We start from the raw sequence: 18,666 nt of genomic DNA on the forward strand, positions 1-18,666 counted from the left end.
TTTTTCATGAAAACAGCGATTACGTCAGTACCGAGGCATCCAATAGACAGTGACATTACTGATGACACGTTCCATCTCTCGACCAATCAGAGGCATTGTTGCTGATCAGACTTTAGCGGGTTCATTTTCGATCTCGATCCAACAGCATAAGCTAAATTGTCAGCACTGTTTTGGTTAACGAGGAAGTCCGCGGATTTAAAAAACAAACAAAAACGTCTTAACAGAGAATCCCTGAATTTATCTACGTCGTTAACGATGTGATAAAATCAACAACATGTCGGGATCTTGTTTTTCCTTCTTAGAAAAGTCACATTGCTAACTAGCATTGACATGCTAACGTATGCTAACGTCTGCTAACGTCTGCCAACTAACTGGATTCTAATCATGCTCCGTGGTGCATCCTCCTTTGTTGTCACGTCAAACTGCTCCTAAAGAAGAGATCTGTGTACGTGAGTATGTCTTAAGTTTGTGGAAGTTTATCTTTGTTGATGTTGTCTCATGGTTAACCTGTTCTGTACTGTGTTATCAAGCTTCAGTTGAAGAATTCGGAAGTCTATTGTTGCCTATTCGTCACATTCTTGTGGATAGCATAATGCTAATTATGCTAGTTAAATATCTGTAATAACATTGATTATATGTAGGACAGGGGAATGTGAGAGCACCAAGGATTGATGGCTGCCTTTTAAGGATTATTTTCACCATTAATTTAACTAATCTGAGTGCAGTCTAATCTTTAAAAACAGTTGATTATTGGTGTCATATTGTTGGTGTTTATTATTCATCAAGTAATCAGAACCTTTCAGGATCATCAGAAGGCATCATATGGACATTTAATGTTGCCCTGCGCAGGTTGTAAGACAGATTATGTCAGTTAGTGTGACATGCTCTGCGTTAAGTTGCTCTGATCACATTGTCTTTGTTTGTATCTGAATACAGAACCACGACCAGCAGTTAGGTTGGCGGTGGCTCCCGCCTCGATGGCAGATAAAATAATAATCCTTGATGACGAGGAGAGTCCTAAACCCTCCACTTCTGAGTCCACTTCATCGTCTGAGCATCAAGACAAAAAAATCTCTCCACTAAAATCCCAGCAGCCGGTGCCAACACATATTACCCAGTCACCTTTTGCCTCAGCGAAGAAACACGCACATGTGCTGCAGGCAGAGAATCAGAAGCTGTTCGCTGAGGTGAGGTTACACCATAAGACATGCAACTGTCACATTTTTGCAGTTATTCAAACTGCTTTTTCTCACTTCGCCCCTCCAGTTTGTGGAGCACTGCTCAGCTCAAACCAAGGACTGCCCTGAGGTCTTGACGTTTCTCCAAAACAGGCATGATAAGGCCAGCCCTGACTACCTGTCATCTGTGGAGTTCAGAAACACCCTGGGAAGATGTTTGACTCAGGCTCAGGCCAAACTTTCTAAAACATTTGTCTACATTAATGAACTGTGCACTGTGCTCAGGCAGCATGCCACAAAAAAGAGACAGCAGCTCAGCAAGGCTGAACCTGGGCCTTCTACCTCAGCATCAAAAACATTTGAATCTACCCCTCTTGTGGTCAAGAGCAAAGACAAGACTAAAGGTATGATGGATGAGGAGGAAGAGGGGATGAAGCTGGCAGCAGATGAAGAAAGACCTTCCACCTCAGGGCTGCAGGAAGAAGACAAGAAGGAGGATCCAGAAGCAGAGAAAAAGGCCAAGAGAGCCTCCAGGAAACAGGTTAGTGTTCATTTTTTGGCAGCATTGATTGTTAAGGGCATATAAAGATTAGATTTGTGTGGCACCTTTTAGCTATCACTTTATAAACTAATTACAAGGTCTTATAATGCTTCTTGTTCCTAAACTCTTCAGCTTGCGTACCTGGAGAACCTACTGAAGGTCTATAACGATGAGATCTGCCGTCTGCAGCAGACTGAGCTGAGTCTGGATGACCTGGAAGCTGAAGACTCTTTATACATCCAGGAACACAAGCTTAAACGCAAGGTCGGGCTGGAGTCACACATTAAAGCCACTGCGGCAGGTTGTGTGGGAGCAACTCGAATCTCACTCCTCTTCCTTTTTATCCAGATGATGAAGATTTATGAAAAGCTGTGCGAACTAAAGGGCTGCAACACACTGACGGGGCGAGTCATTGAACAGAAGATCACCTACACTAGCACTCGATATCCTGAGATCAACAAAAAGGTGAGCGTGCTGCGTGTTATTTATATGTGGCTGAGCTAGACTCCTGATCTCCTCTCTCTCTTCACAGATTGAGCGTTTTATCAACAGTCCTGAGGCACACAGGAACCCACCGGATTATCAAGACATCCACAAGCTAGTGTTGCACACCAATGAGCGCTACAACTTGTGTTTGAGCAGAAAACTGTTGGCCCAGATTGCCCAAGAGGCCTTCAGGGAAACGGTAGGTCGCCTGCAGGAGCGCCGTCACCTTGACCTGGTGTACAACTTTGGCTCACATCTCACAGACTCCTACAAGCCTGGTAAGATTTGGACAGGAGCAAACCAGTGACATACAAGATGTTTTCTGTTCCACTCACATCTGTTTGTGTCTGTTCCACCTCCCTCTAAAGCCACTGACCCAGCTCTGTTAGACCCCTCCCTGCTACGAAAGCTGCGGTCGAACAGGGAAACGGCCCTGTCCCGTCTGGACGAGGTCATCACCAAGTACGCTGTCAAACAAGAGGACGCAGAGGAGCAGGAGAGGTGCAAGCGCCTGGAAAAGGTCAAGAAGGGCAAAGAGGTACACTGAAATATAAAAAAAGAGCAAGGACACAGCCACTGCAGATGAAGGTGGCGAAAGGAAAAATGCTGTTGTCTGACTTGAAAGGTTTTTTTCTGCATTTCCAGGGCAGTGAATCAAAAAAACAAGAGGGCCCTGAAGAGGTGAATGGTGTAGAAGAGGAGGAACATGAGGAGGAGGAGGATGATGAAGATGAATCATCAGACCCAGATATAGAGGAGGAAATCAAGGCCAGCACCCAGCAGGATGGACCAGGTTAGACTGAGCATATTAGTTCAGCAGGTGTTGAAGGTAAACAGTCTAAAGCTTGTGTTGCGTTAATATTGTTCTTTCTGTAGATGATGACAATGAGGAAGACGACGGGGATGACAACAACGATGATCAGACAGAAGGTGCTTCTGCAGGCGAAGAAGGCTGCGTGAAAGACGATGAGGAGGCAGCAACGAACGGATTCAGTCCTGGTTCTGATGAAACAAAATCCCAGATCTCTCCACTGTCTGACATCCCCTCCCCCAGAGACAGCCCCAGCCAATCAGAGCCCACGCAGACTGACGAACAGAGGCCCCTTTCTAATGGTGACGCTGCAGGATTACAGGAGCCCGTGGATTCCTCCAGTCAAGTTTCACTGGTGCTGGTGAGCGGCACCGCAGTCAGTCCAGCAGCAGCCGACACGTTACAAAAGGTTGTTGTACAAAAATGTGACAGTCAGATGACCGATGGCAAGACGCCGCCGCCAAGCCCGAGAACTACGAGGAGCCAGAAGAGGAAAAGAGAAGTGTCAGGGACCGGCACAAATACAAATCACATAATCATCCACAACAGGTGAGGCTCTGCTAATTATTAAGTTTCATTACAAATGTTGCCTGTTGCCCTTTAAGACATTGCCCTAACAGACCCCTGCTTTCCTCTTCCTCCTCCTCCTCCTCCTCCTCCTCCTCCTTAGTGAGGCAGACATACCTCTGGTTATGGAGGCCTTCAGCTGCGGCTCTCCTCAGGAGGTGGATTCCACCATAACAGACACGCCGACGCAGGAACTGGTCAGCAGCTCACAGCTGACGCCGCCGCCCAAGAAAAACAAGGCGAGGGAAACGTAGTGAGAATTCAACGATCATCTGAAGACAACCGTAATAACTGTGCTGATGTTTGTTGTTTGCAGGTCAATGTGGCGACACAGTGCGACCCAGATGAGATCATCGTCCTGTCAGACTCGGAGTGACCTTTAACCTCTCACAGATTCTTCCATTTCTGGGCATTTCCAAAGAACATCCACGTCTGCTAGCTTCTAACATGACGACATTTTCATTTTTTTTTTTTTTTTACAAAATCAACAGGAGCCATTGAACCGGTGGAAGGTTGTGGCTCACATGACATGGCCACTTCATCAAATGACTCAAAGTATCAACTCAGACATCCAAGAAACCCGGCTTCAACATGGATGTGCTACTGTCGGGACGCCTCTGCTGCACCACACACACACACACAGCAGGGAAACAGAGGCTGACACCGACCTCAGCTGACCTTTTTTTTTTGTGGGTGCAGTAAAGACTTCCTCACGTGTGGTACAGTTAGCTTCACTCCTGACTTTCAGTGCAACACTACTGATGCTCCTGACATCCAGCTGAGTTGTAGCACTGAAGTGAGCTGCTCTGACTGCAGAGCTATAAAAAAGAGACAACACTCCACCCAGGGTGATTCTCCATCCACTTGAACACAGAACTGTAGAATCAGTGCCTGCTAATAAGACCCGTGCTGTTGGATGTGTCGCCCAGCTTGTTTACATTTTGATATGTCAGCTGAATTATTTTTTCACGCAGCAGGGGGACTTTGTGTCGTTCTTTGTTAAAATAATCTTTGAAGTGGTTGTTTTTACTCGCTGATGCTATTTATATGTGTTGTGAATGAGTTGTTGACTGCAGCAGTGAAAACAGAATAGTTTTAAATTCTTCTTTTTTTATGTTTTGACTACAGACAGATTTCTATTTTAAGGTTTAAAATAAAAACCGAGCTCTGAAAGAATTAGGCCGAGAACATGCCGAGACGACCAAAACTAACTAAGAAATGTGTGTGTCCGATCATCTTTAACCGTTTTCACACATTAACATTTGAGTTGTCATGTTAATGAAAGGCACTGGTGACCAATGGACATGTTCTGGGTTCATGTGTTGCTGGCACTAGTCAGACTATACTGGGTTTTGGAATCCATTAATCCACCACAAGCATTTTGAGACACGTATATGTCAAAAATACATAATATTTATAATCAGCCTTTCATCAAATTCATCTCTCATCCGCAGACTAAGTTCTATCTACCCTATGTGTGTTTCTGTTGTTGTAGTTTGAGCTCTGCCCAAATCAAACCTCAACAACTATTTCCAAACAACCTGTGTGCAAAATGTTGTTTTCTCATCTGGAATGCCTTAAAGATGTTCAAACAATCCTTTATTTCTGCAAAATAAAAACGTTTCGCTTCCTCTAGCAGTACAGCTTTTATAGTTTGTTCCTTTCACACGTCCGCGGTGTGTTTAGAATAAAGGTTCTTCACTTCATGTAGGTGTTAATGCAGGATTGGACGTGTAACAGCTCCAGCATTTGACAAAAAGAGATTTTATGCATTTAGGGGCTGATCGGTGCCTGTGTGTAGACGTGTGTGCTGTTTTTTTATGTTTGTCCTCCTGAATATTTATTTTACCTCACGGGTGAAATAATGTGGAGTAAACGCTTTTATCAGAGTTATATCTGGAATGTGGTTTATGCAGAGGAGCGATCCGTCCCACACTGTGAATATTATTTTTACTGAGTTTTGATATGAAAATAAAGATGACTTTTGTGGTAACCTGTCTGTGTGTTACTGATTTGGACTTAAACTATAAGACTATAAGAACTATAAGAAAATGGGAGTTGATGCTGCAGGTGAAGCATTTTAAAAGCTGCAATTTGAAAATTCTGAATATAACTTTTATCGATTTATTAAGCTGTCCACGCAAAGAACATTTTAAGCTATAAATGAAGTCTGTATCTTGAAATCTTGAGATACGTGTTGCAGATGAAATTTCTGAAGAGCTCTCTCATATACATCAATGTTAAATTGATTTTGAGTTAATGTTAAGGTAAGAGAGGAGGCCCATGACGCGGTGGAGAGACTGTCTCTCGGCTGGCCTGGGAACGCCTCAGGATTCCCCCAGAGGAGCTGGAGGAAGTGTTTGGGTGTCCCTGCTTAGACTGCTGCCCCCACACCCCGGCCCCGGATAAGCGGTTGAAGATGGATGGATGGTTAATATTAATATTTTGAAAATGAAACATATTTGAACAAATCCAAATACATTTAATATAAAACATTAACTGAGTGATGTTGGAAGGGTTTCTGTACCTGAAAGCATGTGGAACTAGTTCATGTCCAAGTTGAAGGTGGTTTTAAAGGCTCCTCCATAGACTGCAATGTTTAAAAAAATGCAGAAATTAATAATACAATATTTTGAATATTATCATGTTCTCAATGAGCTGAACATTGTGATGTTTGAATGGCTGAAATTGGTTAATGCAACAGCTGCTTCATGTTCTCACAGACCACACTCTGCACAGGAGTATTGGAGCATCGTTAGAGGGAATATGTAGCAGCACACATGGCTGCCCCTTCAAAATAAAATAAATGAAATTAAAACAAAACAAAACAAAACAAAACAAAACAAACAAAACAAAACAAAACAAACAAAACAAAACAAAACAAAACAAAACAAAACAAAACAAAACAAAACAAAACAAACAAAACAAAACAATGCGGTTCATCCAAACAACCAGGACAGAAACAGACAGGCAGGTATTTGCACCAAATAATTTATTACTCCGTTATTCTGATACATGGCAGAGGTGAATATTGATGTACTGTAGTTAATAACGTTATTAGTACCACTCAGGATTTACAAATGTTTTCTCTTCAACAATCAGCTGGTCAGTCTGAGGACATGTAAGAAGCTAATCAATGTACAAAAATAACAGGAAGTCTCTCCGTAACAGCTTTACGCTGATCCTTCGTGTTTTTGTGTCGACGCTGCAGTGTTGTGTTGTACAGTGTGTTTGTGAAGCTGCTGAACGACACTCGGTGTGTTTGTCTTGTATTAAAACTGAAAAAAAAGGCATCGTGAACTAAACTGTGAACCGTCTTTGGTTTGGAGTTTGATGTTGTTGTTTGAGGAGGCAGATTATTGGATGTTTTGAGTGATTTTTATTTGGCAGAGATGTAACCTGCTGTACTCCAGGCTGGCCCTCATGACACTGAAGGGTTCAGTCTGAACTGAATTCTGTTTAATAACTATGGACCAACCTTATGAACAAACATAAAAACATGTCACATCCTTCCAGCTCCTTACAGCTTCAGATCACAGTCACACATCCTGCTCCAGTGTCCTCTCAGCTCAGCACAGACAGAAACATTTAACAAATTCAGAGTCACAGAGGAGCCGCTGGAGCTCCGCCTTCACTGGGGCTCCACTCTGAGCCTTCACAGAAGGTAAAACCTGAACCCCGTCTTCGCTCTACATAACTGCAGCTGTAAAACATCTGTGAAGGTGTGCAACACGTTAAAGAGGTCACACTGAATCCACGGACTGTGCTGCAGCTACACTGGCACACAGAGGTGTTTTCTGCACAGGAAAGAAAGCTTAGTAATGGTGATAAAGGATAACGTGTGTGTTACGTACCAGATATGGAAACATGGGCACATTTATCAATGTAATCAGTTATAGATAATGATGCTTTTTCCTGTTTGAGACTCTGCTGTCTTCAGGCTGAATGTGTAACAGACTGAACAGCTCCCCCTGGTGGAGAATCTGCAGCATCCATGGAGGTGTGTAATGACAAAATAATTTAAGGTGTCTCAATAAAAGGTATTGATGGAAGAAATCATTTGAGCTGTTAAGGCACCTGAACCCATGAAAGAAAACAAAGGCAGTATGTTCTGTTAGTGTCTCCTCAGTAGTAATAACATGGTCCCTAAATGCAGCACTGATAAAGTATCGTAGCTACGTCCCAGTATAGATACAGCACAGAAGTAAAGCGTACACATTAACAGAACATGGCGTCTGCGTACAGTGAAGAACTGAGGTCAGATGTCTGTGAGGTTCGAAGTAAACAGGTCGAAGAAAAAGGAAAACAAGTCAAATCTGTGCCGACTGGATCAATAATACCGCCTTCACCTCCAGGACCGAGCGCGTGAGCCCAAAACTGAAGCCACAGCAAGTTCAGACAAAAACTACAGAACAGCAGACACCATGAAGTCCCACACTCAAAGCTCCAGAATCAGGAGTTAGATTTAAGTTATTGATAATGGGGCTGAGTTTAATCATCTTATTTAGCAAAGTTATGCTACATATCTGCTATCAATATCCACTTAATGTGTTGAGGAGCTCCTGCAGATGTTTTGGAAGCTAGTGGTGTCTCATTGATATGAAAATATAGACTTCAAGCTGTCTATATAATCACTGTGTGCCAATAATAGTCATGGGTCACCTATGATGTGTCCTGGATGTAATGTAACATGTCTCTGGAGGTCAGGACCCGTGTGACTCGATGCTTTTAGAAGAACTTCAGATAGACCATAAATAAAAAGAAACAAAATCGTACTGCTTCATGTGCACAGCTGCTGTAAAGGAGTTTTTTCCCTCTAAAATCCCAAAGCTTAAATTTACTGGACAGGCTGTGATGCTTTCAATGACCCAAACAGAAATACGTCATATTATAAACAGCATCACCATTTAAAGTTTGTTCCACTCTGAGTAAATGACATATATATATATATCTATATTTCTATATATTTACAGCATTAATAATAATAATAATAATATACTCTCAAAGTGAAAAACATCTGTGAAGAAAGTGTGAGAGTGAAAGCAGCAAACTCCTCCTGCTGTAAAAACGATCCCCCGGGCCTCCTGTTAGTATGAGGATACATGACTGTGCCTCCGAGCGAAGCACCAGCAGCAGCACAGCATCACTGAAAACAACATGGCTGACAGTGCTGACAGTAACGTCTGTTACAGAGGCAGGAAAATATGCTGCTGCTGTGAGGAACACAACAAAAAAAACACAAATCTGCACCGAGAGTCTGCACGACTGAGTCATTGTACAGAAAATGACACCACTTACTTGCAGATTTGTGCCTTTTGATCTGATTACAGCACTATATCACAATACAATACTGCAGAAACCACAGCGACTTAGAACAGCCATTATTTCTATTCTACTGATACTATAATGTTGCCACAGAAGGGAACAGTTAGTGAAGCTCTGACTTTTCATTTTTGGTTTCCTCTCCACACATTCTTCCACAAACCAGAAAAATAAACTTCTCAGATATTCTCAGAAACAATAGCTTACTCAGAGACTAAAGATCAGTTTTTTTATGAGGCCACGTTTCAGAGGAAGGTTTCCTCAAGTCTTTATGAGAACGGTGGATAACTCAGGATGGCATCTTTCAGACAGAATCAGGTCCTTCAGGTTGTCCGGCGGAGGTCTCGCCTCTTTTCCTCGCTCTGGGTGAAACGCTGCGTGCGGGCAGTTAACGGAGTCTGAGGAGCAGCAGCAGGATCCAGAGCAAAGAAAGAGGCGCCTTGTCCCAAAGAAACACAGGTTTAAGTCACGCTGCTTTCGTTGGCACTGACTTCACACACGTCTTCATCACACATGCCTCGACCCAACCCGAGACCTCCAAACATCCCAGCCCCCTGACCCTGACCTGGACTCTGAGAGACCACCCCGAGAAGCGCCCCTGCAGCAGCCATGTTAGTGTTACTGCCACCGCTCCCTGTGGCTGAGACGCCGCCGTGCTGCGGTGACAGAACGTGTGATGAAACTCCTCCTCCTCCTCCTCCTCTGGTCCCGCCTCCCATAATGCCGCCCTGTCCTCCCTCACCTGCAGACAGGAGGAGGTGAGGGGAGGAAATCATTTCAGGCCCCTCCTCACCTCCCCCTCCTCCTCTTCTCCCTCCCTCACTGCTGCTCCCGCCTTCGCCGCTCTCTCCCAGCCCGCTGCGCCTCTCGCAGTGCGAGCGGTGTCTCATGAAGCTGTCTCGCCACATGAACTTCTTGCCGCAGCCGAGGCAGTCGTACGGCTTCAGGCCTGTGTGCGTCTTCATGTGCTCCGTGAGGTGATGCTTCATCTTGAACTTCTTGGCGCAGACGGGGCAGTGAAAGGGCCTCAGGTCCAGGTGCATGTTGATGTGGCGGTCCCTCATGCTCTTGTGGGTGAAGGTCTTACCACAGTGGCACATAAACACTTTCCCAGAACCCCCCGTGCTGCCGCTGCACCCACTTCCACCTGCAAGCCCTCCGTTATCCACGCCGTCGACGCCCATACCGCCCTGCACTGACAGGTGCACCGCTCCGTGCTCCAGACTGGGGCTTTTGAAAGACGCTCCTCCGATCATGCCCCCTGTCATTCCCAGCGGAGGCGCAGCGGCATCAAGTGAGAGTCCAGAGGCCTGGCTGTAGAGGAGGATCTGGTTCCCCTGCATGTCCAGGGGGAAGAGCTGGGCCCGGGCTGAGGCTGCAGACTGAACCTGGCCCAGCAGCGCTGACACGGCGCGGTTAGCGTTCTGTGTCTGACCTGCAGCGCTGTCATGAAGGTGCTGCGCTAACGTCTGGTCCATTAGTCCGCCTTCAAACTTGAGGTAGTCCTCTGATGACTGGCAGTACTCCACCTACAGACAGACAGAGACATTTAATCATCACACCACCTGCCAGTCTCTGCAGGCTCTGGCACCCTCTAGTGGTGATTAAAAGACGACACATCACCTGCCTGGAGGATGTTTGATGCTGTTGTGTGACAGAGCGGCTGCTCACCTGTGAGTCCATGTCGTTCTCAGCTCTTTCCGCCAGCTCTGCTGAAAGGCTCCTGACGTTGGAGATGTTGAAGTTGCTCCTCTCCCTCCCTCGGGTCAGCTCCATCTCCCTCTCATCCTCCTCCTCCTCCTCATCTCCCCCCTCCTCCCCGGACACGACGATGAGGTCGTCGTCCTCCGTGCGCTCAGTTTTCACCACCACCCACTGTTTGCGGGGCATGATGCTGGGCTGGCTGTACGTAGGGCGTTTCTGCAGTGGCAGCGCTGCGTCCTCTCCATCCTTTGGGTGGAGACACTTATGTTTAACAGGAAATCTATGTGTTAATAAAACACGTCAGCTCTGATAGACCCACCTGATACGACGACACGCCAAAGCTGTCACTGACACCGACTTCCTGCTCCAACACTGAGCTCATTTTCTTCCTCCTCCCGCTGCCTCCTCCTCTTCCTCTCTTCCTTTGGTGGTACAGCACCTCTTCCTCTTCTTCTTCTACTTCCTCCTCTTCTTCCTCAATAAGGAAGGCCTCCTCTCCTCCTGACGGAGTGCAGTAGCTGGGGGTGTTGCTCGCCCCGCCTCCATCCACAGAAGCCCCAGCTGCAGCTGCACCACTGCCCCCGAAGCTGCCCCCGTCCCTGGGGCTGAAGTAGTTGGTGCTGCTGGGGGACTGGCTCTCACTGACTGACGGGCGGCTGGGGGGTTGCGGGCCTCGCTGGGGCTCGTTGGACTCAACCTGGACCTGCTCAACAGCAGCGTTGCCACCAGTTCCATCACTTCCACATGCACCGCCATCACCATTACTGCTACTACACCCAGGATTGGCTGACCCTCCACCTCCACTTTCTCCATCCTGCATGTCACCACCACCTCCTCCTCCTCCTCCTGCTCCTCCTCTGCTGCTCCCTCCTGCAGCTGCAGCTCGGCCCTCCTTCAGCAGCTCCGTGCACTTATCTACAATGTGCCACATCTGCAGGACGCTGCCCACAGTGAGGTAGTTGACGATGTCGTCGCGCAGCATGCGGAGCTGCCCGGTGTAGGCGCAGCTCAGCACGCTCTCAAACGCCAACGGGTCCATCACTGCCGGGATGGAGACGGTAGACATGTTCTTCAGTAGGACCTGCAGGTGAGCAGAGATCAACACATCACATTATACCTTTGTCAATTCACATGATGAAAAAATCATCATGTGCTTGGGTGTAGCTGTTGTCACCTGGTCATGGAAGTAGGGCGAGGATGCGGCCAGGACGCAGCGGTGGGCCTTGAACACTTGCCCCTGGACGTGGATGGAGAGGTCACAGAGCCGGCCGTCCTCCCTCTGCCGGTTCAGACTGTCCAGCACCGAGGCCTGAGCGCTGGGGAAGCACACCTGCACCACGGAGCCTGAGGAGGAGCTGCCGCCGCTGCTGCTGCTGCTGCTGCTTCCCACTTCCACGGGCAGCGACTGCATCTGAGTGTTAGAAAAAGCTCGAGTTCCACTTTTTGCTGCTTAACACAACGCTACAATTAAGTGTATATTTTTGTCATCAACAATAACTTCCAGCTGATGTTACCCAAAAAGTTATTTCTCACCACAACAGTTAAACTCCCTCTCCATTGTTTCCATTATTGTGCCAATGCTTGTGTCTGCGGCCACCATAACAACACCTGCTGCTTGTGGAGATGCTCCGACCAGGTGGTCTGTTACCAGGTACCCCACTAACGACATGATAATTCACATCACCTGTTGTGGTTTTCATCTTCTGGCTCATCAGTCTTTAAAACTATCAGCTGATACAGATTTTAATTTACATATTGACATCGGCCACAAATATCTAGTAGTGATTGGAAACAGGTAAATTGATCAGCACCTGTCATTTACCCTAAATAGCCTGTAAATCAGTCCTACCTGAGACAGCCAGACGGTCTTATGCAACATGTCTATTTAAAGTCTCTTTGTTGGATCACAGCTGCATGCAGTGACAGTCTGCACATCATGAGTTACATGCACCGCTGTGTGTCCCTGAAGGCACCACCACATACATGAAGAGCTCCCTGACAGCAGGCTGAGGCTGACGTCCTTTACAGAGGAGCTGCACATCTGTGTGGAGCCACAGAAAATGTCCACACACACACACACACACACACAGGACGTGACAATAACCACTTTGTCACTGTTACTAATGCGTGGGAAAAATCAACAGCTGGAGTGCAAACACACTTTTAAATAAACAAGCCACAAAATAAGCAGAGCTGTAGCCGGAGCATGACGCTCATGTATCGGTGGAAAACATCCTCCTCTCAGGGAAACAGTTCCGTTCGCAGCCGCCGCCGGAGCTCCAGACTCCGACCACGGCGCTACAGATGTGACGTTAGCCTGTTAGCTAGCTCAGACGGCGGGCTGGGGCTACACGAACCAGCCGCCGCTGCAGACAGGACACCCACCGTTTTAGTTGACGCTGCAGCCTCCACAAGTACAGTGTCTGACCGAGCCGAAGGCAGAGCGTCCTGCCGGGTTACCCAGGCCCCGAAGTTTGAGGAGCATGTTGGAGAAATGTTCTTCCCATCTGATCTCTGCAGCGGCGGCAGACAGCGACGCGGCGCCTTTAACGGGATCCAGACAGACGAGCCAGACTTCGGCCGACAGAAAATAAATCAATTATATATATATAAAAAAAATTAAATGTGTTTTTTCTATTAATGACAGCACTAAAAAAATAAAAACATGTTTAAAAAAAAAAAAAAAAAAAAAAAAACTTCATTTACTTTCCATCTTCCCTCAAACACCTGCAGCAGAAACGGTTAAAAACAAACAGTATAAACAAACGAAACGCAGTTAGCCCATCTACAGTGTCTTTATTATCACGACAGAATGTTGGGGCAGTGAGTAAAAATAAAACATGACAGTGCCAGTAATTACACAAAAAAATGTTTACTGCAGCCACTGTTACAAAGTTATATGGAAGGAACATGACTTAAAAAATGATCGATAGAGATTACATGTGTCAGCAAGAGAATGACCTAAAGAACCATGGAGGCTGTATATACATTTATAAAAGAAGAACCATGTGGCTATGAAATATGCAGACATGCACATCTATTTATATAATTATAATTTTTTTTTTTTTAAAAAAGGTGTGTTAGTGATCACTAATCAAGGCCCTGAGCATCTGCTGTACAGGAGGTTTTGGTTTTTAAGGACAGGCACACAGATCACAGTGTTAAAGTCAGGGAGATAAAAAGAAGAAAAAAAAAAGTTTGTCGTTTAAAACTACTTCCTGTTGGCACTCGCAGTCCCGATTACACAGTCATTCACCTGGAAAGAAGGAAAAGAAATACAAAACTTTAGACGTTTAAAGACTATGAATGAAACTAGTTTTATCAGACCAGGAATTTGTAGGTGTCACTGACCTTGCTGGCAAACCTCAGAGAGTTGAGTGTTTCTCCAAAGCTGTCCGGCTCTGGAGCGATGTTCACAAACATCAGGCTGAAACAGAACAAAAGAAAACACACATGTAAGAATGGTTTATTGAAGAAAAAGAAAAATGGAAAGAAAGCACGGTCAACTCACGTTTTGCTGTTTCCTCCCAGGCAGCTCTGCAGGAGGTAGGTGAGCTTTGAGTTCCTGTATGGAATGTAGCTCTCCTGCAACAAAAGTTTAGAAAATTAATACCACAAACTGCTCTAATACAGATAATCTACCAAAGCTTTGGTCTGATCATTGAACTTTCGTCTCGGCCTCCAGACTACAGACCTTGTTGGCCAGCGCGGCGATGACGATGCCCAGGTTAGACAGGGAGCCGTTGATTGCAGTCATTTCTTTGAAGCGCTCACCCTGAGACTGGCTCTTCACCATCCGCTCACTGCCAGCCAAATCCACTAGACACAGGGTGGCTATACACAGATATAACAAAACACACCTTCATTAAAAAAATGTTGTTCCCTCTGTACATGCCACAATAACAGACGCAAAAGATAGAGGCACTAACACTAGCATCAGTAGTATCATACTCACACTTGCATTTGACGTCCCTGCCAGCATTCACTCCCTCAATGTCCAGCTGGAAGACTGAGTGGGAGCGAGAGGAGCGGTCATTCTGGGCTGTCTGCGCCGTGGACCGGTTCCGATTGGCCAAAGCAATCAGACCAAGGACCTAGCATGAGGAAGGAATCATAATATTGACTCCCAGTTTCAAGTATAAAGCGAAAGGGGACTCAAAGGTCGAGTAAGTGACGTGCTCGTCATACCTGATCCTCGTTTATGACCTTCTCATAGGTCAGGTTAGTGATGGTCACCTCGTTGTTGCTTAACTTTCGGATCTCGTGCTCGGGCCTCACGCTGGCTTTGCCAGTGTACAGGAGGTCCCGCAGGGTCTCGTTGTATATTTCAACAAAGCTTGCTGTGAAGGTGAACTGAGGCAGGACAGAAGCAGTTCCAGTGTTTAGTAACAGACATGTCGAAGTGATCATTGGCAGCTGTAACACTGAATGTCTCTGAATTCAAACATGACTTCCAAAAACTGACCTCCCAGCCCTGTGCTTCCAGTTTTGCTGCTGCCTTGAATATCTGCTGCACAGCCCTGGGGATGACACCTCTGGTCTCATCAAACTCGTCTCCCTCCATGGTGTAGGTCTTACCGCTTCCAGTCTGGCCGTATGCAAAGCAGCAGACGTTGTACCCATCCAATGCTGACTGGACCAGCAGTGAGATCTCTTCAAAAACCTGAAGACGAAGTGGCAAATATCCCTGTAAGTGTAAAACTTTTACATCATGTTGAACAGTGTCTAAGGAACGGTGCACATCACTTACGTCCTGTTGTGACGTCTGAGGGCCGAACACCCGGTCAAAACTGAAGTTGTAATTCTTCTGAGTGTCTGCAGTTTTTCCTGTGTGAGACTGAAAGACAGAAAAAGGCAGAATTCAGTTTTATAATGTTGAATAAGAAACATTTACACCTGATAAACAGCAGGATTCTCACCTCCTCTGTTTTGACCAGTGTCATTGTCTTGTTGTCGCTGGGCATCAGCTGGATGTGTTTACTCAGGCCTCCACCTGTCAGCGGGCGCACTCTACAGAACACCCTGATGTTGCCCTGCAAGGGGAAGAAAGAATTAGTCAGAGAGAAAATTTGTAACCTAATTATTTATCTGTGGCTTCATCTGCACTTGAGCTTGCCTTGAGTTCCTGGATTGTATTATGGAGCCGCCTGCGCTCCATCTCTCCAGCATGAAGCTCATCCTTCTGCTGGGCAACAGTTTCTTTCAGAGAGCGGACTTCTTCCTCTGTGTTTCTCAGGTTTCCTTGCAGTCGGGTCAGCGTTGACTCCTGCACCGACAGTTTCATCTGCAGTAAAAAGAAAGGCGGGCCAAATATGTATCCATCAGTATATTAATGTATTCACAACATGGGAAATAATGTCACCACCCTCCACTGTTGTCCAGCTGCAGAGGGTTTTTTACCTTCAGAGTCTGCAGCTCCGTCTCCTGGCTGTCCCGGAGAGTCTCCATGACTTTGTATTTGCCTTCTAAATTGGCGAGCTCCTTCTCAAGAAAGTTCTTGTCATTAGAGACCTTCTCCAAATCCTCTTTGACTCCTGAGAGCTCATGCAGCTGCACCTTATACACTCTAGAACAAAAAGAACGAGATCAAAATCAAAATAATCCAAGTAAAGTGCTTTATTTTATCCATTCTAATCATGAAACAGCTCCTGACCTGATCTGGCCACTCTGTTCCTCCAGCTCTTTCTGCATTTCAGCAAATTTCTTCTGGCTCTGAACCACAGAGTCTTTCAGAACCTCATTCTCTTGGTTCACAGACTTAACCCTGGTCTGGTAATTACGGACCTTGTCCTCCATGTCGCTGACCTTTCCCTTCAGGTCCCATGCATGTCGCCGGGGTGCCCCGCCACCTGTACACAAACGCATCAGATTCTACATCAGCTCTTCTTCTTCTGTCATCTTTAACAGTATGTTCCACCTCAGCTGCAAACTACAGATTATCATTTGTCAGAAAGGCTGGTCATTTTATCACACACTGCAGAGTGAACCAGGTGGACCTCTCACCTGTCTTTGTGCCTGTTGATGCAACAGGTGGTTTCATGTTGCCCCCCTTTGCTGCAGTGGAGGCGACAGACGGTTTCAGGGCACCTGGAAGGAGAAGGAAGCAATGAAGAGTAAATACAGAATACAGGACGGCCTCCAGAGTTTTCTTTTTTGTTATTTGACGGCCCGTCTTACCTCTGGAAGGACCCACAGCCACTGTGGCAGCTCCTACACCTCTGACTGGCCTAGCTGTGTAAGGGATGGAGAGAGAAGTGTTAGTTTATAAAAAATAAAAGGACAGGGGAAGATTACATAAGAGCAGAAAAACGACTTGCATTTAATACAAAAACTCTTGAGTTTGAGACAAAACTTACAAAGAGGTGCCCTTGTTGCAGCCAAAGGAGCCCGCCTACCGCTGACAACTGTAGCGGCTCCCTGTGGCTTGTGCAGGTCTGTGTCCTTACGAAGCCTTTTCTGCAAAATCAAATATGCCACCAGGGGAAAGCAATGACTTAAATGGCAAAACACAGATACAGTGAAACCTGTAAAAATGATTGATAATACACACCTGAGCAGGTGCAGAGTCATTCTCTGAGCTGCTGTTGCTGTTCGTAAGGACCCTTTTGCTTGACATGACTGGCAAGCGGGACATGCTGTTGAGGACTGAGAAGGACAAAAGTGTCAAAACAGACTTGCACATTAAAAACAATCCAAGAATTAACATCTGTTGTCTGTGAAGACTCTCATTCATCTAACTCACATGATGTCCAAGAGTTAAATCGAGACATTTGGACTCAGGACATTTCACTAATCTCCCAATATGGCTTCATCAGTATCTGTTTCTTGGATTTAAACCACCCTGGTTTATAACTATTACAGTGTTTAAAATAGGTTTATGCAGGTGATTTAACGTCAAATCAAACCAACACTCAGGAACTTTGAAGAAATCAAGCAATCAGCTTTCCAACAGGGATTCTTCTGGTTTATAAAGGACTCTGGCCTGACTTTGGACACTACTGTAAAAATACAATCAGCTCAGCTTTCATGTGCACCAAGTTTAATACATGGACACAGTGCGTCAACCAATCGGGGAATGAAACATCTGTGTGTTACACATCAAACTCAGAGTTTAATAATGTGAGAGAGTAAATAAAGTGTAACGTGGAGATGACACGATAGTTTTACAAGCAGCTAGGAGGAGTGGACAGACGTGTATTCAACAACATCATCATTTCAAAAACAAGTAAAACAAACTTAGATGTAGTGCCTATCGATCTAAACATTAGTGAGGTCACGAAGAATTACGATATGCGAGTGATCCTCACAAAAACGACTGAAACTAACCAGCGTTCGTGTTATTACTGATGCTAACAGCAGTTAGTTAGCTTTAGCATAAAGGCAAATTACCACGATAAAGCAACGCGCTATAGTTTAAACTGGATTTTACAGCCCGCCTATTTGAATAATTTTAAAATTCTCCTTTTTATCCGATCTTTAGTGTAAAAATGTTTACCTTAAAACCAGATCTTCAATACAGGTCCGTCCTAATCCACCGTCTCCAGCCGTTTGAATTTCAAATCGAACTGTTTTGGTGGGCGCCTCTGACGAGCGGCCGTGATTGGCTGAGACAGCGTAAACCCCGCCCCCGCGTCAGTGACTGCTCGGATTTGTTTCGCGGAGTGTCCCACCCGGGCGGGACACATGCCGTTTGCACAGTGACGAAGGCAAATAAGGCACAAGGTAACCTCCAAGGTTAAACATTTTTAACGGACATTATTTCATTCACCCATTCACCTCATATCAAAACAAATCCTCGTCCAGTGATTACACAGTTTTAACTGTCCTGTCTCAACTTTTTTTTGAACAACAATTTGATTTGCAACATATTGAACATAAACTACATTTAATTTTAGTAGTTAGTTATTATCTGACACTTTTCTTTGCACATTCCACCATCCACACCATGGATGGAAGCAGATGATGTTCAAAAGAGAAACGGTATGTTCTGTTTAACACCTGACAAACCTGGCTGTCCACTAAATTGTTCACTGTAGGAGCCATTGTTGTCAGCAGCA

The 18,666-nt window shown here is 45.6% G+C and overlaps 3 protein-coding genes across 4 annotated transcripts; 1 reads left to right on the top strand and 2 right to left on the bottom strand.

Annotated features, from left to right (window-relative positions):
* The first annotated feature begins 131 nt into the window (after window positions 1–131).
* On the top strand, window positions 132–5,213 carry daxx (death-domain associated protein). 2 transcript variants are annotated; one of them, XM_028400236.1, is made up of 11 exons: window positions 132–449; window positions 937–1,187; window positions 1,267–1,719; window positions 1,852–1,983; window positions 2,068–2,184; window positions 2,252–2,483; window positions 2,574–2,743; window positions 2,851–2,998; window positions 3,082–3,565; window positions 3,687–3,822; window positions 3,900–5,213. In XM_028400236.1, the coding sequence occupies exons 2-11, from the start codon at window positions 978–980 to the stop codon at window positions 3,957–3,959; spliced, it is 2,142 nt and encodes a 713-aa protein (XP_028256037.1). In that variant the 5' UTR covers window positions 132–449; window positions 937–977; the 3' UTR covers window positions 3,960–5,213. The 2 variants fall into 2 exon arrangements, with proteins under 2 accessions (XP_028256037.1, XP_028256036.1); XM_028400235.1 differs by having other exon boundaries at window positions 132–445.
* Window positions 5,214–9,312: 4,099 nt separating this feature from the next.
* Window positions 9,313–13,121, bottom strand: zbtb22b (zinc finger and BTB domain containing 22b). The gene is made up of 7 exons (XM_028399654.1): window positions 12,995–13,121; window positions 11,784–12,020; window positions 11,384–11,690; window positions 10,929–11,281; window positions 10,577–10,855; window positions 9,768–10,434; window positions 9,313–9,707 (listed from the first exon to the last, which is right to left on the bottom strand). Exons 2-7 carry the CDS (start codon window positions 12,018–12,020, stop codon window positions 9,367–9,369), a joined length of 2,184 nt encoding a protein of 727 aa, XP_028255455.1. The 5' UTR covers window positions 12,995–13,121; the 3' UTR covers window positions 9,313–9,366.
* A 559-nt stretch (window positions 13,122–13,680) lies between these two features.
* kifc1 (kinesin family member C1) lies at window positions 13,681–18,193 on the bottom strand. The gene is made up of 17 exons (XM_028398629.1): window positions 18,105–18,193; window positions 17,160–17,254; window positions 16,966–17,065; window positions 16,787–16,840; window positions 16,613–16,696; window positions 16,263–16,458; window positions 16,010–16,175; window positions 15,726–15,893; window positions 15,529–15,642; window positions 15,360–15,446; window positions 15,075–15,272; window positions 14,798–14,962; window positions 14,565–14,703; window positions 14,304–14,443; window positions 14,121–14,194; window positions 13,961–14,036; window positions 13,681–13,865 (listed from the first exon to the last, which is right to left on the bottom strand). The coding sequence occupies exons 2-17, from the start codon at window positions 17,241–17,243 to the stop codon at window positions 13,821–13,823; spliced, it is 1,890 nt and encodes a 629-aa protein (XP_028254430.1). The 5' UTR covers window positions 17,244–17,254; window positions 18,105–18,193; the 3' UTR covers window positions 13,681–13,820.
* Window positions 18,194–18,666: the final 473 nt, after the last annotated feature.

Source organism: Parambassis ranga, chromosome 2 (genome assembly GCF_900634625.1).
Source record: "Parambassis ranga chromosome 2, fParRan2.1, whole genome shotgun sequence".
NCBI lineage: Eukaryota > Metazoa > Chordata > Actinopteri > Ambassidae > Parambassis > Parambassis ranga.